The sequence below is a fragment of the Amphiura filiformis genome, chromosome 3 (assembly GCF_039555335.1).
Source record: "Amphiura filiformis chromosome 3, Afil_fr2py, whole genome shotgun sequence".
Classification (NCBI taxonomy): domain Eukaryota; kingdom Metazoa; phylum Echinodermata; class Ophiuroidea; order Amphilepidida; family Amphiuridae; genus Amphiura; species Amphiura filiformis.
Window position 1 is genome coordinate 36,480,051 of NC_092630.1, and position 21,672 is coordinate 36,501,722.

At 34.3% G+C, this 21,672-nt stretch overlaps 1 protein-coding gene across 1 annotated transcript; it reads left to right on the plus strand.

Annotated features, from left to right (window-relative positions):
• The first annotated feature begins 551 nt into the window (after nucleotides 1-551).
• On the plus strand, nucleotides 552-20,579 carry LOC140147228 (uncharacterized). Its single transcript, XM_072169008.1, has 6 exons — nucleotides 552-592; nucleotides 1,082-1,166; nucleotides 1,592-1,702; nucleotides 2,399-2,536; nucleotides 13,852-13,962; nucleotides 14,838-20,579. The coding sequence occupies exons 1-6, from the start codon at nucleotides 552-554 to the stop codon at nucleotides 15,099-15,101; spliced, it is 750 nt and encodes a 249-aa protein (XP_072025109.1). The 3' UTR covers nucleotides 15,102-20,579.
• The last annotated feature ends 1,093 nt before the right edge of the window (nucleotides 20,580-21,672 follow it).

Below are 21,672 nucleotides of genomic sequence, written 5' to 3' on the forward strand. Positions count from 1 at the left end.
ATAGTAGCATGTGGGGGACAATGGGACATCAAAGAGTTAATGAGAGACAATGGGCTATTTCAAGTGAAATCCATACACCCCTATGGAAGATGTGATCTTAATCTACACGGGGGTATAGATTTCAAATGGAGTTGCCTATTCAGGTATACCCCATTTGAAATTTAATTTACACTCCCAAATGTGAAAGAGATTAAGGTCATGTCTTCCATAGGGGGCATATGGATTTCAACTGGAATATCCCAATATGACATAGTGGAAAAGAAGAAAACCAATAAGAGTGAATGACTGAGGGAGGGAGAGAGTTAGACAGACAAGACAGAGAGTATGAGAATGGGATAGACAGTAAGAAAGAGTGATATGAGGTGACAGACAGAATGGAAAAGAATGGTGGCGAGTTAAGTTGACTTTATAATCTATGTCTTTCTCAGCTGTTCTTGCTCATGAATCTGACAAAATAGGAATTATAGTCACACTTTCATTTGAATGATCACAGCTGCCGACAGCTGTACGCGATCTGACCGCGATCATATTTCAAAATACAAAGCGAACTCATGACCTTGCTACCTGAGGACAATACTAAACCAATCGAAAGGTGAGCATGCATTGCATTTTGTATGTCCAGAGTTTAGATCTCTAACTGATGACTTCATTCAATATCTGTATAAACTAATCACATGACATCATAATTAATATTCTTTTTTGCTTTTACAGTCATACACAAGTTTGAGTCTTGAGTTTGGTTCATCATTTTTAAAATGACTTGTTATCGTCAGAGGTTTTGTGCCGTCCATGAATTGGCATGAAGTGTAAGACTCAAGACATCACTATTTTATTCCTTATAATGAAACTCTTATGTCACTAAGAAAAACAAAGGGACTTCTGATTGGAGAACATCAGTGCTTGTATCACACACAGGAGAGTATAAAGTGAAAGGAATACCAAATTGTTAGATGTAAGATGTCAACCTGTAGTACTATACTAGTATGACGCTAACCTATGGACATGCATGTCAGATTGGACAAGCATGGTTGTATGCAGGAAATGAAACACTTGTATTCATTATTTTGTTTTATTCATTCAGCACAGCACCTCAACTGACAAAACCAATCCTTACATTTCTTGTTTGCAGGTTCCCATCATCCAGCCACTATCCCTGGGATCTGCTGGTATTGTAGAGTTCCAACCTTGATTTTCTATATTGGATGAATTGGGCTATTCCTATTGAAATCCATGCACCATCTATGGAAGACATGACCTTAATCTCCTACACAGGAGGTGCAGATTTCAAATGTAGTCACTCATTCACCTAACTCCTTTCAAAATTCACATGCCCTATGTCTTCCAAAGGAGGTGTATGGATTTCAATTGGAATTGCCTCTTGTCAGGTTTGACTCAGACACACCAATGTAGAAATTCTGTTGGGGTTCTCAGATCATTTTACCCTTGAAGGAGCTCTTCAATTGTCCCTACCATTTCCTTCATTAACAGTAGGTCACAATCTTATAGTTGCTACTCAGACTGGTATATTATCAGTTGGATAAGAGTAACACTCAATATAATATGTATACTTATTATTTTGGTTTCTTTTAAGATTCCAAAGACTAATACCACCATAAAATGGAGGAACGGAGCTCTCATTGAACATGATGGAGAATATGCACCTAGTGGTTATGTTGGCTGTAAACATACAGAGTTTTTAAATGTAAGCTTGTTGACGTTGGTTATGCCAGTTATCAGGTGGCATCATTTCAAATGACAAACTTTTTTTGAAACATCTGATACTTGTGTGCAAGACTATACATATTAGGGCCTGTCAGTAGTTCAAAGTTTTGTGTGAGTTTAGCTTCCAGTGTGGAAGACCTTAATCTCCCACTCAGGGAGTGTGGATTTCAAATTGGATTACCTGCCGGAATGAGTGATTTCATTTGAAATCTACACTCCCAGGGATGGGATATATCGATATATGCATGTATGGTGCATAGTTGCAATATGCACTGGCAACAAAACGTTCACAAAATTTTGAACTATATGATGGCATTTCCAGTCCTTTGTTAGCAGTATAAACCTCATCACTAACATACAAAGTTGGTTTTGCTAGTTCAAATTGAGCCTTAAAGATTCAATGTGGATTATTTTGGTGGAAAATGGTCCTCGGCAGAGAACCAGTGCAAGGTGAGAATATGACCCACTGCAGTACATCATCAAAGTGATCAAGTTGGCCTGTGCAGAATAACTTAGGGTTTATTTGAACTAGTAAACCCATTTTGTACACTCCTGACATGTCCATTTTGCTTGCACCTTTTTGTTGCGTTTGCAATCTTTCATACTAATAGCTTTTATTGCTGTTTATATTTTCTTAATTACATGTGTTTGTGAAATATGTGGTATATTCTTGAAGCTTCCAAAAGGTGTTGAGTCCAAAGCACAAACCTCTTTAGGCAATGCTGTGCCATGGCGGAAAGCTGCATTGATAGAACACCAGGGAGAGTACAGACGATATGGGGACTATGGCTGTACAAATGCAGACTACCTATGTGTAAGATACCTAAACCACTTGCAAATGTTGAAACCAAATGATTAAAAAATTTTTAAGTTGATAACAGATAACGCTAAGTTCAAAAGCTTAGCTCTGTCATGTAGCCCTGCTAAAATTTACTTTTAATAAAAAAAAAAGTTACAACTTTTTTATAATAGTATTTTTTGTCATATGAGAAAACATTTTTTTAAATTGGAATGATTAAATTTGTATTAATGATTCGGATATGCAAATGGAATCGTGAGATGATTTTTCAATTTGAATTTTACTATGAACGTTATCTTAATTTTACAATGTTACATGGAAAGAGTATCATCACAGAACAGTAATTAAAGCATGAAAGAGCTTAAAAAGGCTATAACAGATTGAACTGATTAGTATGAAGTTACAAATTTAAGAAACTTTGAATACAAATGGACATGAAATACATGATTATTTTGATATTGTTAAATATATGAGTTCAAATATATTTTGAAGGTACCTCTGTCACTGAGTTCACAGACTCGCATTGTAAGATGGTATATGCATGGTAGTTCTGCGGCTTCATATGGAGGCAGCATTGTATACTGGTTTGTCGCTGAAAACAATTTAAAGATGTTGAACCCACCTTCGCTGCATGCTTCTGTAGTTCTGTATGTCAGCAATTGAAAGCAAATAATCACCACCTTCATATTAACTAAGTTTTATGTTGAAAGGTCGGAGTTTTAGAGTGCTGTTTTCACTTTTTTGTCATCAAAATATGTGTGCCATTTTCTGAATGAGATATAAATTTAGTAGGGGTGGTCCTTTTTGCACTACAAATGTATCAAGATATACCTTTAGTTTGAGAATCTAGTTTGTTATATTCTCTTTGTTTTCAAGCATGGACCATCAAATTTTTGGAAAATTTTATGAACTACTTCAGATATATGATCTGAACTTTGAAGCTTTATCACCAACATAAAACTTGCCACTAATCCATTTCATAACATCTATTGGTGATGGGATAAAATTTTGGAAGTTTCAAGAATTTATGTATGTGTCTTGATGTGTGAAAACTTTATGAAACTTGGCAGTAGCAAGGCAAAGACTACTATTGGACATAGTGGCTTCAAGAGTCTGTGTCTGCCGTGATTCAGAAAGTCTTGGAAAAAAATTGTTGTGTTGTGTTTATTTGTTGTGCTATATATTTATTTCACAATCTAAAGATATTTTGATTTCATATTTTATAGTGATGCACCAATCCCTAGATTTGAATCTATACTGATTACATTCCTTGAGAAATTAATTGGGGTGCCCTCTATAACTGGTGATTATCAACTTTGATTCCCGGGCTTTGATTGCTGGAAAATAGTAAATTGAAAATTGGAAGGTGTTGCCCGTGCGGGGAGAACATATTTGCAAACTGATTTGACTCGAAAAGCCGGGAAATTTGACTTGGAATTTTCTAACGTGAGTAATGCTAGTAATGGCTCGTCGTGTGTGTGTACTTCCACCACTATACCACAGACATGTATTATACACCATCATGCGAATGACGATTACGTAACAATCAATAGGCCTACTGGCCTTGAAAATCGAGATCAACGCAATACTAATAGTAGGCCTACTATGGTATACTCAAGAGAAGAACTCCTTTCAATGAGAGCTAAACATTCAATATCAGACGAAGTGTTCCATAATATATCTGACTTGGGTATACGAAAACGTCCGAGAGGACGAAAGGGTGGTGTTCGAGGTAGTATACGTATCCCCGTCGTAACAAATATACGCCCGAATAGACCCAGTACGAATGAGTCAAGACCATACAGAGTTTTGACACAAGTGCCGATTACCAATATAACTACCCTGAAAAAAGGATCACAACTGCCGTCGATTTTACTAACTAATGCAACCTCACTAAAAAATAAGATGGACGAGTTCGAAACGCTAATGAAAAACACTAACACAGACATAGCTGCCGTTATGTGAAACATGGTATAATGATGAACTGCCTGATGATTGTGGAATATGCAATATATCTGGGTACCAGTGTTATCGCAATGATAGAAAACATCAGAAAGGTGGCGGGGTTACTCTGTTTGTTCGTGAACACATTAAGTCATCTATGGTGGCAGATGTTAAGGTTCCTGAAGACCTTGAAGTTCTATGGATCAAGACTTCCTGCCCATCTGCTGCTGGATCTTCTTTATACATCTGTGTTGTTTACCATCCACCTAGAGACCCGAGAGCTGACACCCTTCTTGATCACATTGTGTCAACAGTTGACAAGCTCAGAGTTGGTGACAATAAAGCTAGCTTTATTATCCTTGGTGACTTTAATGACTTTAAAGATGAAGATTTATGTAATCACTCTTCACTTCGCCAAGTTGTCACTTTTCCGACTCATGAAAACAACTGTCTTGACAAAATAATGAGTGATGTCCATGATCATTATGAGAAACCTGAAAAACATGCTCCCATTGGTAAAAGTAAGCACTGCGTTGTCGTGTGGAAGCCTAAGACCCAGATCTGTAAGCCAAAAAAAAAAAAAGTAACCACGAGGCCTTTAAAAGATTCTTGTATGCGTACGTTTGGCCAGTGGATTTGTAGTGAATCATGGGACAGTGTTTTACAGGGTTCGTCATGTGATACTATGGCTCAATCACTTGAGAATGTACTTTCAGAAAAGTATAAAGAACACTTTCCCCAGAAATCTGTGGTGCACAGATCTAATGACAAACCTTGGTTAAATGGTTCAATTCAGTAGACTCATTTTGGAACGAAATAATGCCTTCCAATCAGGTAACATGATGCTTTATAAACCTCTAAGAAACAAAGTTATTTATGAAATCAAACAAGCAAAAAAAACTACTACTATGCTAAAAATGTTGAAGTTTTGAAAAAGACACAGCCTGGGAAATGGCATAAGAATATCAGGAATATTACTGGTCACAACAACAAATCTGGTGATTTTGACTTGTCATTCTTGGGTAACACTGTTAGTGAACAAGCTAATATGCTGAATGAACACTTTTCTAATGTTTGCTGCCAATTGCCACCACTCAGATTGGAATCTCTACCTTCCTACTTAATTACCAGCCCTTGCTCCTCCAACAATCCATGTTTGGGAGGTTCAAAATCGGTTAAGCAAACTCAATGCTTCCAAGGCTGGCCATCCAGAAGATATTCCTATTAGGATCATTAAGGAATTCTCTTACGAGTTGGCTGACCCCCTAACTAAAATATTCAATGCTGGTCTCCAGGAAGGTGCATTTCCATCTGTTTGGAAAACTGCTACAATTATTTCAGTGCCTAAAGTCAAGAAACCGTTGACGGCAAATGAATTGCGCCCAATTGCCTTGACTAAAATCTTAGGGAGGGTGTTTGAGTCATTTTTGGCCGAGTGGTTAAGGGATGATTTTACTCCGGTTCTTGACAATAAGCAGTATGGCAATGTGAAGGGTACAAGTACAACTCATTATCTTGTTGACATGTTGCACAAGGTTATCTCTGGTATTGAAAAACAATCCACTTATGCTACTTTAGTGGCGATAGATTTTACAAAAGCATTCGACCGAATAAACCATAGTGTTGCTGTAAATAAAATTATCTCTTCTGGAGTGAGACCTCAATAATCCCTGCGATCAGTAGTTTTTGGCAAACCGTACACAGCGCGTTCAATACAAAGGTCAGCTTTCTAGCCTTAAAACCATCACCTGTATGCGTTCCCCAGGGAACAAAGTTAGGGCCCAGTATATTTACGGTGATGGTTAATGACGCTGTCGAAACTACTTCCGATCGATGGAAATTTGTTGATGATCTCACCTTGGCAGAGATCACTAACACTCAAGCCAAAACAAAATCAAAGCAGCAACAGCTTCAACATCATCTAGATGCTTTAGATGATTGGTGCAAGGTCAACGATATGCTGCTGAAGCCAGCCAAATGTCATGTTTTGCATGTAAATTTTTTGAAAAATCCTGTCCAACTCCCACAACTTTCTCTAGGTGGTGAGGTCCTTCAGACTGTCGATCACATGAAGTTACTTGGTCTGGAAATTCAAAATAATCTGGGTTGGGACATACAAGTTAAAAACATGATATCTCGTGCAAGTAGACGCTTATTCATGCTCTATGCTCTTCAGTAAACATTCTGCTCCAGTTGAGGATATGCTGGCCATTTTTCAGACCTATATCCAACCCATTTTGGAATATGCTTGTGCAGTTTGGCATCCAGCGCTTACTAAAAACCAAAGCCACCAGATCGAAAGGATTCAAAAACGTACTTGCAAAATCATCCTTGGCAATGACTATCAGGACTACGAGTCTGCTCTTCGTGAGCTTAACATCATCAGTCTTGCCAACCGTAGGGAAGATCTGGTCGTGAAGTTTGGCCAGCAGGTCCTCAACTCTGAAAGACACCGTCACCTACTCCCTGAGCAGATATCTATGAAGTACAATCTCCGCACGGCAGAATTTTTCCTGAACCCTTCTGTAAAACAAACAGGTTTCAGAATTCCACCATTCCGCTCATCATCAGTAAACTCAATTTGAAAAAGTAATGTAATCCTATGCTTCTGCTGGTATTTTACTCCTCAGCCTGTATCTCTGTTTTTGTTTTGTTTTTAAGTAAATTGTTGAGTGTATATATAATGTATATTTTTGATGCGTAAATTGTATTTTGTAAAGCCGGCGCTATTCAGCCTATGCTGCCTGCCGGCTATTTGTATACCGTGAATAAATAAATAAATAAATAAATAAATAAAACAAGTACAACCTTGCTGTTGTAAATTTTGCATGAAAATAATTAACCTGTTCATTAACAAGGCAAATGAAGGGATTTCCCCAATTCAGAAGCTCCCGCCTAGCAGAAATTCTATACAGCAAGAAGTGTATCAAAAGTGTATCAAAGTGTATTAAAACTGTATCAAACAGCAATTTAATACAGTTTTGATATACAAAGGGTGTATTGAAAATGTATCAACTGAAAATATAAGGTATCAAAACTGTATCAAATACCACCTAACTGTATCAAAAATGTATCAAAAGTGTATCGAATTTGAACTTAGTTAATTTTGGCCATGCTTGTGGTGTATCAAAAGTGTATCAAATTGAACTTTGCAGTTTTTCAGTGTATGTAAAGTGTATCAAAGTGAACTTTTTGGTGCTAGATGTATATCAAAAGTGTATCAAATTGGACTTAGTCAAATTCTGGCTGCATACAGTGTATCAAAAGTGTATTAAATTGGACTTTGCCTGTTTTTTAGTGTATGTAAAGTGTATCAAATTGAACTTAGTTAATTTTTGGTGGCTAGAGGTATATCAAAAGTGTATCAAATTGGACTTGGTCAAATTCTGGCTGCCTATAGTGTATCAAAAGCGTATTAAATTGGACTTAGTTTATTTTGGGTGGCTAGAGGTATATCAAAAGTGTATCAAATTGGGCTTTCATAAACTGACCTTTTGTAGTGTATCAAAACTGTATCAATAACTGATCACATGTCTAGATAATGACTCATCATTTTCAAATTTGCCCATGTGGCATGTATGCAGTTAACACCAGGATTTGCATTTGGAAATGTACTGTATTTTAGAGCAAATTATGGTGTTTTATTTATCATGATGAAGATACAAACATGCTTGTAGACTGCACATTAGGTTACAATGTAGTTGTAATCAGGGACTGTGATTAAAGAGGAAATATCTGACTTTGTTCTGATAAGGTAAGCTTACTATATATTATATATAGGGCCTCAATGTATATGTATTAAGCATGAATATAGCACATGCCTGTATAGTAGATGTTATTGGTAGCCTTTTTGTCTTTTTATTGAGGGTAACAACTTCAGTGACAAGCACTGCATTCCAAGCAGGCCCTCTGATGTATGTATGTTCCATTTTGGTTGGGTTTTGCTTTTTTTTTGCAAGACTTTCTCACACATTTATCCTATTATGCTGTAATTTTGAACGTTGATAGGGAAAGTGCATTGAGCTGCTCCGTGATGGGGGAAAGTGCTAGAGGTCAGCATTAGCAGTAGAGGGCAGTGTTGAATTTGAGCTTGATTAGACTAATTTCAAAATTTGACCTTTGACCCCTTCACTTTGGGGTCATTAATGTTTGCAAATATGTTTAGATCATGTAAGGATAATTCTTGTTGAATTTGAGCTTGATTGGACCAATTTTGAAATTTGAAAAACTGTATCAAAAGTGTATAAAAAACTGTATCAAAAGTGTATCAAAACTGTTTCAAAAGTGTATAAAAACTGTATCAAAAGTGTATCAAAAAACTATCAAAAGTGTATAAAAAAAACTATCAAAAGTGTATAAAAAACTGTATCAAAAGTGTATCAAAAACTATATCAAAAGTGTATCAAATGGCATGTATCAAAAATAGGGCGGTCCCGCTGGCCAGCATTAGAATTGGAGCGCTGATTTGATACAGTGACATATTTGATGCACTTTTGATATAATTATGTATAAAATGTGTATAAAATGAAAGGATAAGAATTTCAATGCTAATTTGATACAGTTTAAATTGGAACGCTGATTTCATACAGTGACATATTTGATACACTTTTGATATAACTATGTATGAAATGTGTATGAAATGAAAGGATCAAAATTTCAACGCTAATTTGATACAGTTTAAATTGGAACGCTGATTTGATACAGTAACATATTCGATACACTTTTGATATAAATTATGTATGAAATGTGTATGAAATGAAAGGATAAAAATTTCAACGCTAATTTGATACAGTTTAAATTGGAACCCTGATTTGATACAGTTACATATTTCATACACTTTTGATATAATTATGTATGAAATGTGTATGAAATGAAAGGATAAAAATTTGAATGCTAATTTGATACAGTTTAAATTGGAACCCTGATTTGATACAGTAACATATTCAATACACTTTTGATATAAATTATGTATGAAATATGTATGAAATGAAAGGATAAAAATTTGAACGCAAATTTGATACAGTTTAAATTGATACAGTTTAAATTGGAACCCTCATTTGATACAGTAACATATTCGATACACTTTTGATATAAATTATGTATGAAATGTGTATGAAATGAAAGGATAAAAATTTGAACATAAATTTGATACAGTTTAAATTGGAACCCTCATTTGATACAGTAACATATTCAATACACTTTTGATATAAATTATGTATGAAATGTGTATGAAATGAAAGGATAAAAATTTCAACGAAAATTTGATACAGTTTAAATTGGAACCCTCATTTGATACAGTAACATATTCGATACACTTTTGATATAAATTATGTATGAAATGTGTATGAAATGAAAGGATAAAAATTTGAATGCTAATTTGATACAGTTTAAATTGGAACCCTGATTTGATACAGTAACATATTCAATACACTTTTGATATAAATTATGTATGAAATGTGTATGAAATGAAAGGATAAAAATTTGAACATAAATTTGATACAGTTTAAATTGGAACCCTCATTTGATACAGTAACATATTCGATACACTTTTGATATAAATTATGTATGAAATGTGTATGAAATGTGTATGAAATGAAAGGATAAAAATTTCAATGCTAATTTGATACAGTTTAAATTGGAACCCTCATTTGATACAGTCACATATTCGATACACTTTTGATATAAATGATGTATGAAATGTGTATGAAATGAAAGGATAAAAATTTGAATGTTAATTTGATAGAGTTTAAATTGGAACCCTGATTTGATACAGTAACATATTCAATACACTTTTGATATAAATGATGTATGAAATGTGTATGAAATGAAAGGATAAAAATTTGAACATAAATTTGATACAGTTTAAATTGGAACCCTCATTTGATACAGTAACATATTCGATACACTTTTGATATAAATTATGTATGAAATGTGTATGAAATGAAAAGATAAAAATTTGAATGTTAATTTGATACAGTTTAAATTGGAACCCTGATTTGATACAGTAACATATTCAATACACTTTTGATATAAATTATGTATGAAATATGTATGAAATGAAAGGATACAAATTTGAATGTTAATTTGATACAGTTTAAATTGGAACGCTGATTTGATACAGTTATATATTTCATACACTTTTGATATAATTATGTATGAAATATGTATGAAATGAAAGGATACAAATTTGAATGTTAATTTGATACAGTTTAAATTGGAACGCTGATTTGATACAGTTGTATATTTCATACACTTTTGATATAATTATGTATGAAATGTGTATGAAATGAAAGGATAAAAATTTGAACGCAAATTTGATACAGTTTAAATTGGAACCCTCATTTGATACAGTAACATATTCAATACACTTTTGATATAAATTATGTATGAAATGTGTATGAAATGAAAGGATAAAAATTTCAACGAAAATTTGATACAGTTTAAATTGGAACCCTCATTTGATACAGTAACATATTCGATACACTTTTGATATAAATTATGTATGAAATGTGTATGAAATGAAAGGATAAAAATTTCAATGCTAATTTGATACAGTTTAAATTGGAACCCTCATTTGATACAGTAACATATTCGATACACTTTTGATATAAATGATGTATGAAATGTGTATGAAATGAAAGGATAAAAATTTGAACGCTAATTTGATACAGTTTAAATTGGAACCCTTATTTGATACAGTAACATATTCGATACACTTTTGATATAAATTATGTATGAAATGTGTATGAAATGAAAGGATAAAAATTTGAACGCTAATTTGATACAGTTTAAATTGGAACCCTGATTTGATACAGTTACTTATTTGATACACTTTTGATATAATTATGTATCAAATATGTATGAAATGTAAGGATACATTTCATTTGATACTTTTTTGATACATTATCTTAGCATTTGATACACTTTTGATATGTATAAAATGTGTATGCAATGTTAATTTGATACAGTTTTGATACATAAAAGTGTATGAAATGAGGGTTCCAATTCAAAGCCTTTTATTTCATACATTTTTCATACGTATCAAAAGTGTATCAAATTTCAGCCAGGGCGATCTAATCAGTGCATCATAATATTTTGGTATCTGATTACAAATTTTTTTCTGCATTGAAGATAACTTATGCATAAAAGCAGCTTCAAACAAAAAAGTAAAAATGAAACTCGTAAAGCCCCTCCCCATAATTTACAATCTTTTAAAGGAGGATTTCGTGATCCTAGCATCCTCTTTTTATGACATTTTTCAGTACATATCCACGAAAAAAGCCTATTCCCAAAATTTCAGTTGATTCCAATTTTGCGTTAGCGAGTTATGCATGATTATGTGTATTACACTGCTCCATAGACAATGCGTTGTAATTTCGTTCTGGTGCACCAGAACGAAATTCAAATTTCACGATATCTTTGCAAAATGAATTTATCTGCAAGAAATATTTTGTACATAAACATTATGTAGCCAGAGGTTTCCAGTGATATAAAAATCTCAACTTTTTTTGAGAAAAGTGGGGGATGAGGCTGTGGATCACAAAATGCCCCTTTAAAATGATTTTCAAACTTTTTTTGTTAAAACCTGATTTTTTTGAAATATTTGTAATGTCTGCACATGTCCCAATTAACCTCAATGGAATCAGCCAAATTTGTTTATAGCAAGCAATTCTGAATTTATATTACAACATTAAATCCCTCATAGAACTCCTGAAAATGGCCAAGATAGCCAGTGGAATTTCTATCATTTTACCTCATTACTTCGGTTTAAATGACCAGAAAACATTCCTCACAGTTGAATTTTTACTAATAGTATTTCTTAATTGGGTAAAGTAGAACAAAATTAGAATTTGAAGAACATTATACATGATGGCAATACAATCTTGGAAAATTACCATTCCATTAAGGGAAGGGGTATGAACGTTTGGGCAGTATTTATTGTGGGACATTAGAGCACATTCAGACATATCGAATTGCATTCTGAATACGAAGAATGTCCTTCTGATATCAAATAATTTGATTTTTCAAATTAGCAATGTAATACACATTTTATGGCAAATCATTAAAATTGATATTTTTGATATTTAACAGTACTTTCAAAGTAAACTTTATAAATCTGATGATTTATATTTGAAGTGTATGTAGGTGGGATGAAAAGCCGACGATCAATTGAAAATTTTGACCTTTTGTATTGAAGATATGGATTTTTTTCCCAAAACACCAAAAACAATTAGGCCTTTTTGGTAAAAAAATCCATATCTTCAATATGAAAGGTCAAAATTTTCAATTGATCGTCGGCTTTTCCTCCCAGCTACATACACTTTAAGAATATATCATTAGATTTATAAAATTTGCTTCGAGGACTGTTATATATCAAAAATGTGGAAAAATATCAAATTTTAATAATTTGTCATAAAATTTGTATTATATCGTAAATTTCATAAAATGAAAATTATTTGATATCAGAAAGATATTCTTCGTATTCAGAATGCAATTCGATATGTCTGATGTGCTCTCATGTCCCACAAAAAATAGTGTCGAAACACCCAAAACGCTCCTTCCAGTTCCCTTAAATCATTGATTAAAAAAAATCCAAACAAAGAGAAGCATTGTCCAATAAATGTAGTCATTGTTTGCTGTCTAATCATAGTGTGTTTACTTCAACTTGATTCCATACAGACATGCTACCCCAACTGTGTATGCGAAGATGGGTTCAACAACACATATTCATGTAGGAGAGTACTTACCAAAACAGAGAATACCATGTACTGTGAATTCAGTGATGATGAGGTAAATAAAATAATAATGATCATTAATGGTTGGTGGTATTTCAATGAATGCTCTTACAATGTCGAAAACAAAGAGGTGCAGACTCAGAGATTCTAGACTACTTGTATGTATAACAGTGTGCATAATATGGCATAAAATACTGGATTGTCATGCGTGGGCAACAAAATAAATACTTTCATCATCGGTTTTCAGCAAATGACTGAAATTGAATGTTTATTGATTTCTTTGAGAATGAGCATTGCAAAGGTTTACCAGGCACTTGGTGAAATTAACTGAAGGACCACTATTTTGGCTTCCATGAGTGACATGCAAATATGGGGAAGTCCAGACTCTCCGGTGGAAAATGGTATCTTGTGGTGATATAAAATGGAGTACCTTCCTTTAAAAAAATATTGCAACTTCAAAAAATGTCTACTTTGTGTGCATTACAAGCACTTCAAGTAAATTACACTAGAAATTTGTCTAGAAAATATTTTATTGCAATTTGTTTCATAAGGAAGAGCATATATATGAAATACCACCAGTCATGTTGTAATCAACTTGTATAACAGTCATTTATAAGACATGTGGCATATATTTGTTTGAATCTTGTGAAGTCTTGTAGGCCTTCGTGTGTATGTGAAGATGCCATCAACAACACATACTCATGTATACGTACACTATCAGAGGGACACAACTATATCTACTGTACCTTTGAAGATGATGAGGTAGATTCATGATCCTGTAATGGGCTATTCCAGGTGAAATCCATACACCCCCTATGGAATACATGACCTTAATCTCCCACACAAGGAGTGTGAATTTCAAATGGGGATACCTGAATGGGTGACTCCATTTGAAATCATCACCCCCTGTGTGGGAGATTAAGGTCATGTCTTCCATAGAGGGTGTATGGATTTCAACTAGAATAGCCCAATGTTTGCATGCAAGAAGGTTCTTGTTATACTTTGGTTCACCTCAAGTCTATGAGTCGCATGAGCATGCCGACAAAATGCTCTACACAGTTAACTGTACACGCATGATACTGCGTCAGTGAAATGAGCACCTACGTCACTATCAAACTTGAGGTGAACCAAAATTAAGTACACACTTACAACATTCTTGCATTCAACTGATGGTATGTCTTGATAGGTAAAACGGTCAATGACTTCATAGTAATGAATACAAACCAGGATTTATATTAGATGCTGAACCCAAGCTGATCACAATTACTGCAATTCCAATTTCAGTGAACTTATACACCAGAGGTTCTCAACTGGCAGAGCATGCTCCACTTGAGGGGCAGTGCTGCATTCTAAATGGCCCATGGCCAATTCATTAGAATGACTGCTACGTTAAGTAAAAGTCAGTCAATTTTAACCTACTTTTGCATTGAAACTTTGAACTTGTCTTTGTTTTGTGATATAAAATTCATTGTGAGTTAAGCTTTCTGGTTCTCAAATTTTTCAATCACAGAACAGTTTATTAAGAGCTACGCCTAATTAGTATAATGTAAAAGCTAAAAAAGGGTCAGATTTGGTCACCAGTCATGTTGATATGAATTTATTATTAACTTATTTTTGTCTTATACTTCTCTTCTCAGAACTTTCAAGAGTTTTACAATTTTACATCCGATCCTCATCAGCTGACAAACATAATCAACAAAATGACTCCAGAGTTTTTAGCCGACCAGAATAAGCAACTAGTTAAACTGAGCCTATGTAAAGGAGCGTCATGTAGACAAGTTCATCCACCGGAAGAAGAAGAGAGAGATGAAAACAATGTCATGGAGGATCATTCCAGTAATTTTGCCAAGTCTGCAAAGCAAAATGGTATTTTGGAATCTAACAGTGTTGTTAGTCTTTAGTCCATCCAGAGTAGTTAGACAGTTATTGTTAAAGATACAAGTTATACATCAATCTCTTGAGTGAGGTAAGGAGATCTGCCAGGAGAGCGATTTAAATGGTAATATATTTTATTTACCATATTACTAGGTGAGCTATAAATTACTCTTGCAATGTTATACTTTGATCAGCTTGTAATCGGCGGGAATTATTAGGCTTTTACCACTATGCCAAAAAGTAGACCAATGTTAAGAGTGGTATAATTGATCTGCCTGGTCTATACTGTGCGTGTTAAAGAAAGTAGACAAAGTATAGGACTTCAATTAATAATTTGTAATACTTCTGGCGAGATGTCACAAGACAATTCTCCAATATATTGATATTAATCCGCGATGTTACAAGACCCGCCAATTACGAGCTGATCAAACTATAGTTGAAGGAGAGCCTTGGGCCTGTATGTCACTCTCCATAAAACTAAAAGCCCAAGATATATTACTGTACAGTTTAGCGTTATTCTGGTTTACCCCACACACCCTGTGTGTAAGATTAGAGTTTGGGTCAGGGTAAAGGTTAAGGTTATAGACGGGGTAGTGCTCGGAGTATTCCAGAATTTTTTATATAATTGTAATTCAAGTTATAGTCATTGTAATCTTTCTACTTATACTGAGAAATGGGTGTTTTGTGTAGTAACTTACACCTATATGATACATAACATGTGCTGAAGGAATGTGTTCTAGTAAAGGAAATTGGATGTGCAAAAAAGGTATTATGCATATCAAAGTTCTGCTGTGTAATTATGATGTAGCTGAAGATACAAAAAAAAACCCAAAAAACTACTAGTTGTCTTTATGCTCAATATTGACAATATAGTGAATTCAATTTTTATGATACTTTAACTGGCCAAGTATATGCATAAAAACAATATTAAACTCATAAGTGAGGAAGTCAATATAAAAATATGCAAATCTTTATTACACTTTGTTCAATGAACAAACACTGACATTAGATTTTGCTAAATATAGTCTTAACTTATGCTCTCATATATTCACAACAAGTAAACCAGGATAAAAATAATTATGCAAAGTGGTAAAGCTCACTTGATATAGGTTCTGTACTCAACTGTGTGTATGCCATTATATTAATCCACAATGTTATGAAACTTGCCTATTAAAAGTTTATAATAAAGTATTGGATTATGTACATACACCGCAGAGTAGCGCTTCCCAAAAGTGCCTGCTGAGTGCTACTTGCACAAATCATTGTAATGCTAATACATGAAGAGGCAATAATCATTCAGTTCTGGTCCTTTTACCAAAAATACCAGAGGTATGCAAAATCTGCCACATTGGATTGTCATGTTAGGGGCCCACCCCTTTCATGACCATTTAATGTTGGAGATTTTGTATAACTTTGGGCACAGGGCCATATGGATTATGGACTCCCCTAGTCTCACCCTTTTGATATCCACACAGTTGTGTATAATTATGAATCAATGAGTGCAATTATTTAAAGTGACTACTGGTAAATATATGTGACACAATCTGGTCCATGGAGGCCAAAGGCGGCAAATTTCAAACAGAGATATAGGCAAAAATATGCAGTAAAAAACAATCAAATACATAAGAATATCACAAAACTTCATAACTTTAGAACCAAGTATGCCAGACCATTGGTGTTTTCAGTGTATAATAGCCTAATGTTTGCAGGTAATAATTATAGTAACTCTGTTTTCAAAAATACCTCCTTTGGCCTTCGTGGACCAGATTGTGTCACATATGTGCATGCCACTGCTTCATAGAAGGACGGTCACTATAATGTGTGTCAAACAAGAAGTATATTTGAAAACACTTGTATCTTTCTATTCATGATTAAGTGCCTGGTTATGGGATATTGGGGAAGCAAAGTGTTTTACAACGAAATATGTTACCATTATATAGATTACTGATATTTTTGTGTTTTTGTAAGTACTGGAGAAAGGTTTTACAAGACAATGTGTTAATATAAATCCTTGTGTTGCATATAGTACTTCCGGAATAGTGCTGGTTTACCTCACGCACCCTGTGTGTTAGATTAGAGTTAGGGTCAGCGTTAAGGTTATAGTTAGGGTAGTGTACAGGGTATTCCAGAATTATTCCATGCTTTCTAAGTGACTTATTGGGTAATGGCAAAAAACATGATTATTCTTCAAGACTTTCTTGTTTAAAATTAAAAAAAGAGTTGTGACAGAACTTCCGAGAGTCTTTGAGGAGCTTACAAGTTAGAATCAAAGTGAACAGACTCCGCTATATATGCCTGTCACACATGGAGGCAACTTAATGTACCTCCAGAATTATTTTGCTATGTACCTGGCAATGGTTCATACATTATCTGCCCTCCGTAAGCTACAAACCAATATTTGCAGATTTACCAATAGCGTTACTTATGGTGCAATTTTGAGTTGGTAATGTTTGGGTAGAATATCTTTGAGATCTTGTAATATGATTATAAACTGTATTATAAACTTTATTGGGAAAAAGGAATAGTACTTGTGCGATTGATCATAATGGATCACAAAGTTAAAAACTTAAAATCCTACTGTATTGTACTGAGAAGAGAAGTGCAGTGATTCTGATACTACTGAGGAATGATAAATCATTGTGCACCATTTCAAGAGTGTGAAAGCAATAAACTAGACTTTTTTCACCTCAAGTTTGGTAGTGACATCATTGTACTGGCCTTGTACATTCATGTTTATGCTGTGCAGAAATAAGTTAACACATTTGATTCTAAATGGCGACTAGCCAAATATGCACATATGTCACTCCCCAAAGTTAAGGTGAAACGAAGTATAGACTTAACATAGAAGATTACTTACTTCTTGATGTGTATTGTGAGGAGATAATTTGGTAATTGTATTAGAATTAGTACTGATAATAATATGATAACCTTGACTGGTCCTATATGGTGCACATTCTCTGCAAGAGAAAGGAATGAATTTCAAGATTGGCAAATGATTGAAAGTGATTGTTTGCAAACCATTGTAATCATTTTTGTACAAATCAAATTTGTGCAGTTCTCAGTTGGATGTTTCACAAAATAAATTCTAATACTTTTAAATTTAAAATTATTGTCCATTTTGCAAGGAAAGAGAAAACTTCCCTAAAGGTCTAAGGTCTGTATGCACAAAAGACCGGGTCTAAAGTTAGAACTGGTCTAAGTGGAATTTAGTACCAGGAGAAAGGACATTTTTCTTTACATTTTCTTAAGTTAATTTTTATTATTTTTGAACTTCACATTTATATCTTTAGAATTTGCTAGCTAATCTTGGAAGGAAATAAGAGTAAATGACCATTCCTGGTGGAACTAAATTCCACTTAGACCAGGTCTAACTTTAAACCCGGTCGAACTCTTTTGTGCATACGGACCTAAAGGTTTACAGAAGAGAAGTTAACCACTTCTTATGGCCAGTACTAAGTATCAATCTTACCATCAGCTAACTAAATTTGTTGTGTTTCAAGAAACATTTCCATGAACGAGTGTTGCTGTTCACAGAATTATATGAATTTGATATCTGTATGTGTGTTTGTTGATATGAGTAATCTTGATGAGTATAAAACTGGATAGACCACAAGCAGCTTAGCTGAATGTGTATTTCAGCAGCTTGTGATTTTTAATCTCAATGGGCTACAGCAGGCAACTAATAGGCCTGACACAAGGCCTGATGTAAGTAACCCATTTATTTTCTGATTAAACTGCATATTCAGTTGAATATTTTTCTTCATCAAGGTTACATGTGCTATTTTGTGTGCATTTTGGATGTGCTGTATAAGAATTTTGTTTGCTTGTTGGGCATATATACGAGGGGGTATCAAAAAGTTTTAGAAATCGCCCAGAAGTGAAAGAGCTATATTAATGAAATTTTGTCAGTGCAATTACTGGTCCTTATGTACACTATGGTGCAAAAATGGTCTCATAAGTATGTTTACTTTTTTTACAGGAGCTAGATGTCACTACCTGCCTAGGTAACTGCATAACCAGCAAAATGGAGAAAATTGAGGCATGCAGCATGATTAAGTTCCATTTTAAGGGTTACAGTGCCCAGAAAATCTGTGATGAAATAAAAATTCCTTTTCCAAAAAGCGACAGTGACATATCACAATCACCACCGAAGATAACTTTCATTTCATCATCAATTTTCTAGGCACTGCAACCCTTCAAAAGCAGGATCTTAATAACGCTGCTTGCCTCAATTTTCTCAATCTTGCAGTTTATGCGCAGTAACTGGGGCAGCAGGTTATTGGCATCTAGTGCCACCTGTAAAAAAAGTAAACATACTTATGAGCCCATTTTTGGACCATAATGTACATAAGGATAATGATAATGTACATAAGGACCAGTGATTGCACTGACAAAATTTCATTGATATAGCTCTTTCACTTCTGGGCGATGATTTCGAAATGGTTAGCGATCATGGCAACAAGATAAGTGGTCCTCCTTTATAAGTACATTGGAATTTCAAATGTCAAAATCTTACATTTGAGTTTGCAATGTCCAGTGGCCCAATGATTATCTGAAGGATTTGGGAAATTCTTGTCGATATTTTCGTGAAAAAAATGTGCAACCTAAATGTGTGAAATCTTTCTATTGCAATTGTGTAAATATGAAACATGAAACACTCACTGAAAAAAGCTATTTTCTTATATTCCACATGAAACTTACAGTAATGTGTCATTATGTGTGTGTAGTTTAATTTAAGTTTTGGTTATGAAATTGCACTGCTACATTTTGTTGTGGTTTACAGATACTGATGTAACTGTACGGCTTGTAATCTGTGGGAATTGTTAGGCTTTTACCGTATGGTACTGTATGGTCTATATTTTGTATGTTGACAAAGTATCAGTCTTAACTAAATAATGCCATAGAATTCCATCTAGAAGTATATGAGAGCATTTTGTTTGATGAAAGAGGTAAAAGGCAAAAACCCTCTACAAAAACATAATTTGTAGTTTGAGCAACTATATTACTGTTATTGTAAATAAGATCAATATCTATTGTAATGTTTTTGTGGAGGGTATCTGCCTTTCGTCTCTTTCATAAAAAATCAACATCTCAGCTGAGTACACATGCATTATTTTGTACAATTTCACTCCGAACAAGTGATAATAATAATAATAATAAATCAATATTTCTACAGCGCAATTTGTATTGCAGATGGCCCATTGCGCTTTACAACTAAAAAGGAAATGCACCCACGTAAAAAAGTACAATCAAGTCTGGTCACCAATTTTGTTATAAACATTGTGTATGTCAACATTGTAAGCAGTGTAAAATATGTTACTTGTTGAGAATGTGTCTATGTTGTCATTTTAAGCAGTGTAAATATCTTTTTTTTTTTCATGTACACTGATGACAGAGAAGTTGCAGTAAATTGCAAGCAGCTTCCAAAATAAACTATGCACTGGTGAATATAACTTTTCTGAATCTGCATTTTCTCATTTTTAAGTGTCATTTCATATCCGCTCATGTAGCCAGGGGATGTAGAGTTACAAAGGGCTGGTAATTTTAAAAAGTATAATTGGCACAGTAAAAATATACTTACAGGTTCATTATATGTCTTCATGGAACAATTCCAAATTAAATATTTCAGTACAATTTTTACATGATAAGGATGAAAATTTCATGTTGCACTATGCCTGCACCTAGGGAGCAAGAGGCTAGGATTAACGTGTATGTAGCTGGGAAGAAAAGCCATTCATCATTTGAAAATTTTGACCTTTCGAATGAAGATATACATTTTTGGGGAAAAATGTGTATCTCCAATACCAAAGGTCAAAATTTGCAAATGATGAACGGCTTTTCCTCCCAGCTACATACACTTTATTCAAATTCAAATTTATTTATTTCCATATACATATATAAAAATTGTACATCAAAACAAACAGCAAACAAAAAAGACAATACGGAGGAGTTGACCAGAAGGCTAATGAGGCCTGAATAAACCAACCACTTTAATTAAACATGTACCAAAAGTATTTACCCCCAGGCCCGTACGCAGGGGGGGGGGGAGGGGTGCGTCGCTCCGCTCAAATTTGCAAAAATATATAAAAAGTCCCAAAATATCACAAATTGCGAGCGTAGCGAGTGAAAAAATCAAGTTTTTATGCTTCTTTGGTCAAAAATGGTTCAAATTTTGGGAAGAGAGTCCACTTTTCACAAAATTGCCCCCCCCCCTTGGGAAAAAAGTCAACTTTTTCAAAATCAGCACCCCCCAAAAAAATCCTGCGTATGGGCCTGTTTACCCCCTTTTAATAATGGCCATTATTCCTCATGATCGTATGCCAAATTTAGGGTGATCCTTCATTTTGTGTAAGCTAATCCAAACCCTAATCCTAATCATAAGCCTAATGCTAACCCTAATCCTAGCCTTAACCCTAACCCTAATTTTGTGTAAAATTACATAGAGGAGTAACTCAAATTTGGAATATGCAGTCGAAGCAGAATTTATTTCTGGGCATTATGACACCTCATTGTGACGCAATGGTCCCAATATTGATATCGCAGCGTACATTTAGATGAAAGTACCTCAAGATTTGAAAGTTGCAGCAAAGCCATATT

Bases quoted from the DNA above. Each gene is read 5' to 3' on its own strand.
- LOC140147228 (XM_072169008.1), top strand. From the start codon at position 552: ATGACCTTGCTACCTGAGGACAATACTAAACCAATCGAAAG. The intron at 1,703-2,398 runs GTAAGCTTGTTG...ATATTCTTGAAG, and splicing joins AACATACAGAGTTTTTAAAT to CTTCCAAAAGGTGTTGAGTC. The intron at 13,963-14,837 runs GTAGATTCATGA...TTCTCTTCTCAG, and splicing joins GTACCTTTGAAGATGATGAG to AACTTTCAAGAGTTTTACAA.